Here is a 9,620-nt window from a genome sequence, read left to right as displayed (position 1 = left end):
TTTTATTGCCCTCTCCCCAAAGCACTACCTTTCCCAATGAATGTTTGGGGAGATCTTTGTGTGTGATTCCTCCCACCCACCCTATGGGGGCAGACTGACGGCAGAACAAATCTCCCCGCCCAACTCAAAACGGACACCCCTCTTTATCCCCATTCCCTTGGTGTGCCATTTCATAGCACCAATCTGCTGCCCCGCTGGCACCGGTTCATTCTTCAAGCCAGCCTTTTCTGTCCTAACACCAATGACCATGTCCTGTAGCCAATTGTATTGGGCCACACAATGAGGTCACCGACACCATCTAATGCTATCAGCGCCACATGAGTTGCCCTCATGCTGAATGATGCTCTGGGACACCACACAGCCCAAATCTGATTTGCTATGTGATGGTGCAACACTTTGGCTAGGAAAGAAGAGTAACCTTGAAACAAAAAATGGCAACCAATCAGCAGTTGATTGGGGCTGGGAACACTAGGAGTAGGAAAGAAGGCAAAAAGAGAGAGCTCTCACTCCCCCTTTTTTTCTTGCAGGATGAACACTACCATGAAGCCAAGTGAAGTGACTGTCTTAGGCAGCTGATTTTGGGTGAGCTAGCCATTTAATTTATTGTTATGCCAGGGAGGGGGAAAGGCTCTGGATTTTTCAGTTTCAGGTACCAAAATAAATCAACTGGCCTCGCACATTACACACCATGCTCATCCATCTATCTATTTCTCAATGTCTGGAAAGCAGGGGCCTGAGGAGTTTTCTGCTTCTCCCACACTTTATGTGCATGTGTCTGAGTGGTTTTGCCTTTGCCCTGCTGCTTCCCCATGGAAAACCCACTCTTTAGTGATAAATAGGAACAAACGGCAATCCACAGAAAACTCGATTGCCATTTGTTCCAATTTGGCACAAAATACTGGGTTTTCTTGTGGGAAACCAGTGGGGCAATTGGAGGAGCAAATGGAGACCTGTGGGTATAGGGCAGTATAATAATAATAATAATAATAATAATAATAATAATAATAATAATAATAATAATAATGTGTGTTGGCTCACATTGCTGCTGTTCCTCCTCAGGCAGCAAATGGGGCTATATCCAACATTAACCCTACTCAAAGCAGACCCATTGAAATTAATAGATCTGGCCAACTTAGGCCTGTTAATTTAAGCGGCTCTTCTCTGAGTATAATCGAAAGCCCATTATCTTGGGACATGAATGTTTTTCATTTCCCCGAAAGCCCCTTTTGCACATGGGGAAAAGAAAGCTCATTGGATAACCTTTCTCCCTGCCCTATTAAAAGCACAGAAAAACCCTTAACCATCTGGGCTCAGCCTCCCTGTTTTCAAGATGGTTGCACAGGCATGCATGTTTCCAAGAGACAAACCCATGTTTCATGCTGCACCTCAGAAATGCATGGTAACTCTGAACTGCATCTGGCAAAGACGAGAATGCAAAGGTTGCTTTGAAGCGAGAACTCTCTCTTCCTCCATTTGCAATAATTGCGATCGCATCCTGAAGGCAGTACTGAGGGGGAACAGAGCCACTGCACAGCCTTAAAGATCGCTGCTGTATACCTCAGCCGTGTTGGAACCGGACTGATCTTCTGGAACCATTCGCTGGCCTGTGGAAATGTGCAAATCTTCATGTTCCACCGGCCGGCTGCCTAGCGCCCAGGATTTACCATCCTCGCCGGTGCCGTACGACTCCACATATATCCTGCGGATGCTCGGCCTCAGTTCCTGGTATTTGCCTTTCCCTTCTTCCGGGAGGCTTGTAGCGTGAGGTAAGAACGTGCTGCGCGGACAGTCGATGGAGATGCTTATCTGCTCGCTGCCAGAGGTAGGCTCTTGCGAGAACTCCATAGCTCGTGTGAGATGTGGAGTATACAGACCTTCGGAGAGGGAGATGGACTGGCTCTCGCTGTGAACACGCAGCCAGCGATGGTGCCTGCTGAAGTAGCTGGAGTGCTGATGCTTCCCGTGTTTCTTCTTGCCCAAGAAGCTCAAGGGTTGCCTCAAGCTGGCTGACTTTTCCGTGCATTTCGGGGAAAGCCCTCCTCCCAGTGACAGGCTTTGCAGGTGCTCTTTGGACTGATCGATGTCAGCCTCCAAGGTATCGCCCCCTCTCAGGTTCTGTTTGGGAGTCAAGCAAGGCTTGATGTCGTGGATCTGGAGAACGTCCGGCGCGCTGCCACTCAGGCAGCTGACGGCCTGGTGGGATATGTCCTGCGAGGACGAATAGACCAAATCCAGCTCCCTCGGGCTCAAAGCATCGCTAGAGTCGTAGTCACTGTCGGTTGGAAGGAATACTTCTGAGCAGCCTTCTTCATCCGAGTACGGCTGGGAGTCTGCAAAGAAGAGGAGGACAACGGATGAGTCACTGGCAGGCTGTACACCCAATACTGTCGTAGCTTGGTTTCAGAACAGCTTAGTTCATGAACAACTTGGAATTCGAACGCCGCAAACCCGGAAGTAGGCGTTCTGGTTTGCGGACTTTGGCTCAGCAGCCAAACGTCCAGCGTGGCTTCTGATTGGCTGGGACGCTCCTGCAGCCAATTGGAAGCCGCGCGTTGGTTTCTGAACATTTCAGAAGTCGAACGGACTTCCAGAACACATTCTGTTTGAAAACCAAGGTACATCTGTACATACATTACATGCAGTAATAGGGCAAAATTTGTCAGGAGTGATACTAGCTATTTCTATAATGCTTGTAGTGTGAACAAGGGGGGACACAGGTGGCACTGTGGTCTAAACCACAGAGCCTCTTGGGCTTGCCGATCAGAAGGTCAGCGGTTCGAATCCCCGTGACGGGCTGAGCTCCTGTTGCTCTGTCCCAGCTCCTGCCAACCTAGGAGTTCAAAAGCATACCAGTGCAAGTAGATAAATAGGTACCACTGTGGCTGGAAGGTAAACGGTGTTTCCATGCACTCTGGTTTCCATCATGGTGTTCTGTTTTGCCAGAAGCGGTTTAGTTATGTTAGCCACATGATTGGGAAAGCTGTCTGTGGACAAACGCTGGCTCCCTCAGCCTGAAAGTGAGATGAGCACCACAACCCCATAGTCACCTTTGATTAGACTTAACCGTCCAGGGGTCCTTTACGTTTACCTTTACCTAGTCTGAACAGAAGTCCATATAATTTCTCCTTTGAAATATGACTATGCTGACAAACAGTTGATATGCTTTATTACAGCAGTGCTTTTTTCTGGGGGTACATAGGGGTAGCAGACCCCTAAACATTTTGTGAATCTAAGTTTGGCTTCATTGAGGGGCAGTATTTCAATATGAGTAAGAAAATGAGAGTACCCCTAAACATATTTTTTTTAGAGAAAAAAAGCACTGATATTAAGACAGATCCTATGCTCTAGTTTCCATGAACACTAAGGCAACTAAGTTGATAGCACCTAGTGAAAAGCAGTTATGGGTTGGATTTTGCAGATTTTGCATTTATCAGTCTCTTGCAAATTGGGTTTTGCAAAAAATAACAATCATGCAATTTAAATGGAATTAATTCCTTTTGAAACAATGTATGGATGGGATTTCCTGTGGTGTCACACGCTATCGCCTAATGAACTCTAAAAGAGGAGGTGCTTAAGAATTTGATGAGAAGTGTGCTACCTATCCTATTTTAATAAAAAAAAAACTAGGCAGTATTTTATTTCATAGTGGGACCATTGGATTTGGTGTAATTCTGACCTTCCTTTGTCACCCTCTCATTATGTCCATGACACTGCATCCTGGAATTGTATCAACTGTAGGGATCTATTCCAGTGTAGCATTCCACTGGAAAAAACCTCAGGTCACAATGGTGTAGGGACACTAGCAATGGGATATATCTAATGTAATGGGCTTTGACCAAATCCTAAAACTCTCCTGTAAGAGTATCTGCGGCATAGGACTGTGCTTTAGTTTTTGAAATATTCGCTTAAAAGTGTACACTGCGAATGGGGTAAGTACATGCTTGTAGATACATGTACCATACAGGTATATTTTTTTTGTCAGGGAGATGTGATTGGCTGTGGCTTCTTGTTCCTTGAATACTCTCTGGCAAATCCAGGATTGCTGCAGCATCAATCATGTCAAGTATTTGAACGGCTTCCCCAAAAAAACTTGTGGACTGTTTGTGGAACCGTCAGACCCTAGAGTTTAGATCAGAGATGAACTTTTCTTTACATGAATGTTGACGTTGTTACCCTCTCTTTCCCCATAAGTTGGAAATTCACAGCTATCTGACATATTCAGTTTGCTGTGGAGGAGGGATTTCTGAAGATTCTTCTTTTTTGTCATGGATAAATATTTGGCATGGTACTGAGATGGGCCTGTACAAACTACAGCAGGAATAGCCAATGGGGTTCCAAATGTTTCAGACTACAACTCCCATAATTCTTGACAACTGCCCATACTGGCTGCAGCTGATGGGTGTTGTAGTCCATTTTGAGGGCACCATGTTGGCTACCCTTGCTGCAGATTCTTGACAACGCAACTTCAAAGGGGTAAGCCAATTAATTAGCTTTCCTTTCTGTTGTCTCCAAACTCACCTCGGATATGTTGCTTCCTGCTGGAACAAGTCTGGGCAAGTCTCTCCTTATGTTCCATATTTGGTTGCCAAGGCATTATCTTGGGTAATCCTTAACTTTTAAGGTAAAAGGGTGATTAGGAGTATATTGATAAGAAGATGATTACTAAGGTGGGCTCTTAACTTTCTATCTTTTCTTAAGTATAGCCTACAGTGACAGCCTTCAGGAGTGGAGCTATCTAGGTTGACTTACCTGCCAACAGGTCTAAAGCACTTGAAATTCAAATTACCGTATTGGCCTGAATAGAAGCTTCACTTTCCCCCTAAATTCCAACCATGAAAAGTTAAAGTGTGGCTTATATTAGTGACCATACGGTATGCAGCCAGGAGCGTGGGGAAGCGGCGGCCGCCCTGTGCGTAATTCCCCATCCTCTCTCCCAAGGCCAGAAGGGAGAGAGCGAGGAAGGGAAAAGGCAATGCTGGCAATGCTGGTGCGGCTTATATTTGGGCCAATACGGTATGAGCTAAAATGGTGTATTCACAATGGCTAATATCCAGATTTTGACTTGTTTAGAGTAGACCCATTGAAACTAGCAGGGCATAAGTTAGGCAGCTTGTCCCTGAAAAGAAACTGAAAGGGACAAATTCATCCATTCAGGACAGCAGACACCAATGGACCACCTAGGCCAGGCATTCCCAAACTCAGCCCGCCAGCTATTTTGGGACTACAATTCCCATCATCCTTGACCACGGGTCCTGTTAGCTAGGGATGATGGGAGTTGTAGTCCCAAAACAGCTGGAGGGACGAGTTTGGGGATGCCTGACCTAGGCTGATGGAGTCATCTTGGAGCCTGAGAGAACATCATTGATGTGGGAAGTCTGTAGTTCTGACTAGATAACCACAAGAGGCAGCAGAGCACAGATCCAAAGGTTCCTTCTTAGTTCTGGCCTTGATGTTCCTGAGGCTCATCTCTTTATAACCATTTGTGTTCTGGGATCCTTTTCTTCTTCTTCATTACTCCGAGCTCGGCTGCCTGCTGCCTGCTCTTCCAATTAGCCAAAAATCTCTCTTTGTAGCATTAGATAATGTACCAAACTCTTTAGTTCAATGATAACCACCTGATGTTAGCAGCCTTGCTTAATTTGATTTTTGTAAAGATGTTGTTCCCTTGCACAAACCATCTGAGTGCAATTGAAGAATGCCAGCTAAACTAAATCACTAGACCCATGCTGCAGAGAAGCATAGCTGTCAACTTTTCCCTTTTCTTGCAAGGAATCCTATTCGGAATAAGGGAATTTCCCTTTTAAAAAAGGGGAACGTGGACAGCTATGCAGAGAAGTCATCTGTCCAAACTGCAAGAGAAGGCCAGAGGAGCAGAGAGGCGATGTGAAGACAGGAGAGGTGTCAAAGGCTGGAAGGAAAATGAACCCACAACCCTCCCTCCCATTGATATTTATTTTTTAATTTCTCCATGAACCTTAAGCTCTGAGCTGCAACATACTAGGAGACAAAGCAGAATTCTACTTCCAGGATGAAGAAGGCCAACACTGAGCTGGAAGTCAATAGTTGGCCCTGAGATTACTTAGCCATCTCCACAGGCATCTTGACATCTCTGTGGCAAGTTTTGCACTCCCGAACTGTATCATTTAGCAGAAGTCACCATGTGAAAAGTGCCCATCAGTTTCCTCATTCCCCCACATGGAATGGACATTGTGTAACGGGCAGCATTTGTGTGAGGGACCCTAAAAAATGGTACAGCTATGGCTGGTGTTGGTCCGTGATCTACATGACAGGTGCGTGGATTGGATCTCAGTATTCTATCGCTGTGTTTGCAAATGGCTAAAAGCAGGCTTCCTCACTCTGCTTTTAGCCATTTTCCTGTGGCAAATAATAATAATAATAATAATAATAATAATAATTTTATTTATATCCCACCCTCCCCAGCCAAAGCCGGGCTCAGAGCAGCTAACAACAGTAAAATAATACAGCATTCTAAAATCAATTCATTATAAAATCAGTTCAAATCAAATTGATGGCAACCATTGGGCTAGAGTTCTCTGAAGAATTACCAAAGGAGGGGGTCAGGCTGTGCCTTGGCCAAAGGCCTGGTGGAACAACTCTGTCTTGCAGGCCCTGCGGAAAGATGTGAAGTCCCACAGGGCCCTAGTCTCTTGTGACAGAGCATTCCACCAGATCGGAGCCACAGCCGAAAAAGCCCTGGTTCTGGTTGAGGCCAGCCTAACCTCTCTGTGGCCTGGGACCTCCAAGGTGTTTTTGTTTGAAGACCGCAAGGTCCTCCGTGGGACATACCAGGAGAGGTGGTCCCATAGGTACGAGAGTCCTAGGCCGTATAGGGCTTTAAAGGTTTAAACCAGCACCTTAAACCTGATCCTGTACTCCAGCGGGGGCCAGTGCAGCTGTCATAGCTCCGGGTGAATGTGATCCCGTGGCGAGGACCCTGTAAGGAGTCTTGCCGCAGCATTCTGCACCCACTGGAGTTTCTGGGTCAGTCTCAAGGGCAGCCCCACGTAGAGCGAGTTACAATAATCCAGTCTGGAGGTGACCGTCGCGTGGATCACAGTGGCTAGGTCAGGGCGAGAGAGGTAAATATAAACACAGGCAACCTTATGGTTGCTGGGCAAGTCATAACCTACGATGCCCACATGCTTCTGAGTCAGAAGTGATGGAGAATTGTGCCCTGTTCGAAGGGGAGTAAAAAAGCTTTTCCCTTACCGCTCAAGACTTTTCTCCGGTGGGTCTCCATCTCTGGCGAGGGTGGCGGGGATGGAAGACAATCGAGGTGAGACGATGTTGAACTTATCTTCTTTTGGATGGGTTCTTCTGACAGATCCACAATCTTTGCTACCGGCAAGCCAGCAGGCGGCTGTCTGTACCGTGCATATTGGAGTGCTTCATTGATCCATCTCATTTCACGCCAGATTTCATCGATTTGCTACGTGAAGAAGATGGTGCAGATATATATATATATATTAAAACAACATTGGGTTTATGTATGACACGTTTAAATAGATACCTCATTGTTAATTACAAGAGAAGTGTAATGATGACTGGCAGTTCCTATTGCTTTAAAGGGGGTAAGGAAATCTGTCATTGATGTGGTTCAGCCTCCCCTGATCTCTGAGATGAATAGTCTTCTTGTACTCCCAGAATTATTGCTGTGCCTCAGCCATCAATTTTCTGACAGAAGGCGATTTTTGCCAACTTCTTCTGGCAAGAAAGGTACAGCTTTTCTTTCTTGCTGGGACTCGGCAAGAACAATTCCTGATTCTCTAACATTCCTGATTCTTTACTACAGCCATGCCCAGTGTGGCTAGGGAAACCCAGTCAGATGGGTGGGTATAAATAATAAAATTATTGTTGTTGTTACTCATAGAATCATAGGGCTGGAAGGGACCCCAAGGGTCTTCTAACCCAACCCCCTGCAATGCAGGAATCTCAGCTAGTCCACCACCTTCTGAGGGAGACCGTTCCACGGTCAAACAGCTCTTCCTGTCAGAAGGTTTTTCTGTACATTTAGTTGGAATCTCCTTTCTTTTAACTTGAGGCGATTGGTTCGAGTCCTACCCTTTAGAGCAGGAGAAAATAAGCCTGATCCATCTTTCATGCGCAGCCCTTAAATATTTGAAGATGGCTATGATATCTCCTCTCAATCTCCTCTTTTTCAGCTCCTTCGACCATTCCTCATAAGGCTCGGTTTCCAGACCTTTGATCATCTTGGTTGCTTTCCTCTGCACACATTCCAAGCTTCTCAACATCCCTCTTAAATTTTGGTGCCCAGAATTGGACACAGTATTCCAGGTGTGGTCTGACCAAGGCAGAATAGAGTGGTACTATTACTTCCCTTGATCTGGACACTAGACTTCTGTGGACTATACTTCTTATGTCCTCTGCATCAGGGAAAGGGAACCCATGGCTTCTGAGCTGCTGTTAGACGACAACTCCCATCACCCCCATTGGCTCTGCTGGCTAATGTTTATGGGAGTTGTAGTCCAACAATATATGGAGGGCCACAAGTCCCTTACCCCTGCTCTACCTTGTGCTGTCTTTGAAAAGTGCTCATAGGCTGCTACTATGGTAGAACACACAGACCTAGAAGGATGCTAGACAATAGAACTAATTGTCAGAAGGAAGCAAAATATGGACCATCAATTTTGTTAGGTGCCAAGCCACATTTTTTGGGGGGGGTTGGGGTGGGTAGAAGTGGAGAAGGGAGGGGTAGAGAAAAGATGTGCTTTCCCCCCTGAAAATCTTTCCTCTCCTTATGAGGTTCCAGAAGGGGTCTCATAAGGGAGAAAGTACATTTGGAACCCATGGAGGGGGATCAATGTATTTGAGGGTTGAACTCTAGTGGGAAAACAGTGGGGTGAGGGAAAGGGTTAAGCATTCTGTTCCCTTTCTATTCTGCTTTCCCTCCCAAAGTGGGAACAAACCAACAAAATATTTCACTGCCTGAACATAGTATATAGGTCAGTGCTCCCCCCCCCCCCGGAAAAAAGGTTCCAGTAAGGGAGGGTTCTCATAGCTTGCCAGAACATTAGCTTCCTGGGTTTTAGGAAGGAAGCACAAGGCTCTGATTTTTTTTGGGGGGGGGGGAAGGAAGGTGTTGGTACTGCATACTGGTGCATAACACCAGTGTCACGGCCACCCAGGACGGGTCCCAGCTCACAAGAGACCTCACTCCGTTGCAGCTTATTTACAGGAAAAGTTTATTGAAGATTTCTGCTTCTCATACAGTTCAGCATTGTGGCCGTACGTCTGCCACGTTAGACCGCTGAAGTCCCCTCTGACTCCTCCCCTCTTCCGCACCAACTTAATAGCCTGGCTCTAGACCACCTCTTCCTCTCCTTTCTTTTCCGCAGGGTCTTCCTGCCCCCCTGGGTTCCCTCTCTCCGTGACTCGCCTGAGGCTGAATCCTCTGCCGCCTCTTCCCCCCTCTTTCTGGCTTTAGGGCCGGGCTCCTCCCCTGAGCTCTCTCCACTTCCGCGCGCCTCTACGTTTGAACTTGGCGCGCGTACGTTGCTGCTGACCTTTCTTTCGACCGCTACACCACCCCCTGTTCTGCTCTCCACCCTTTCCGGCTGAACACCCTGCTCCAACCCCCT

The 9,620-nt window shown here is 46.6% G+C and overlaps 1 protein-coding gene and 1 long non-coding RNA gene across 3 annotated transcripts in view; one reads left to right on the top strand and one right to left on the bottom strand.

The window, feature by feature from the left end:
- Window positions 1-1,005: 1,005 nt before the first annotated feature.
- The window catches only part of ANKFN1 (ankyrin repeat and fibronectin type III domain containing 1), a 119,796-nt gene continuing 111,181 nt past the window's right edge, over window positions 1,006-9,620 (bottom strand). Inside the window, exons 16-18 of one of the 2 annotated variants that reach the window (XM_081898534.1) lie at window positions 7,231-7,450; window positions 4,519-4,608; window positions 1,006-2,330 (exon numbers count right to left, since the gene is read on the bottom strand). In XM_081898534.1, the coding sequence (XP_081754660.1) occupies window positions 1,537-2,330; window positions 4,519-4,608; window positions 7,231-7,450 (1,104 nt within the window). In that variant the 3' untranslated portion in view covers window positions 1,006-1,536. The remainder of the gene's footprint in view (window positions 2,331-4,518; window positions 4,609-7,230; window positions 7,451-9,620) is intronic. The other variant, XM_081898535.1, reaches the window with a different exon arrangement.
- LOC309363074 overlaps window positions 5,192-9,620 on the top strand; it is a 674,350-nt gene continuing 669,921 nt past the window's right edge. Inside the window, exon 1 of the long non-coding RNA XR_014165222.1 lies at window positions 5,192-5,254. This is a non-coding gene — a long non-coding RNA (uncharacterized lncRNA). The remainder of the gene's footprint in view (window positions 5,255-9,620) is intronic.

The sequence above is a fragment of the Podarcis melisellensis genome (genome assembly GCF_964234715.1).
Source record: "Podarcis melisellensis genome assembly, chromosome: 2".
NCBI classification, from domain to species: Eukaryota; Metazoa; Chordata; class Lepidosauria; order Squamata; family Lacertidae; genus Podarcis; species Podarcis melisellensis.
The sequence above is the reverse complement of the archived record's forward strand: the minus strand, read 5'-3'. Positions and strand labels throughout refer to the sequence as shown.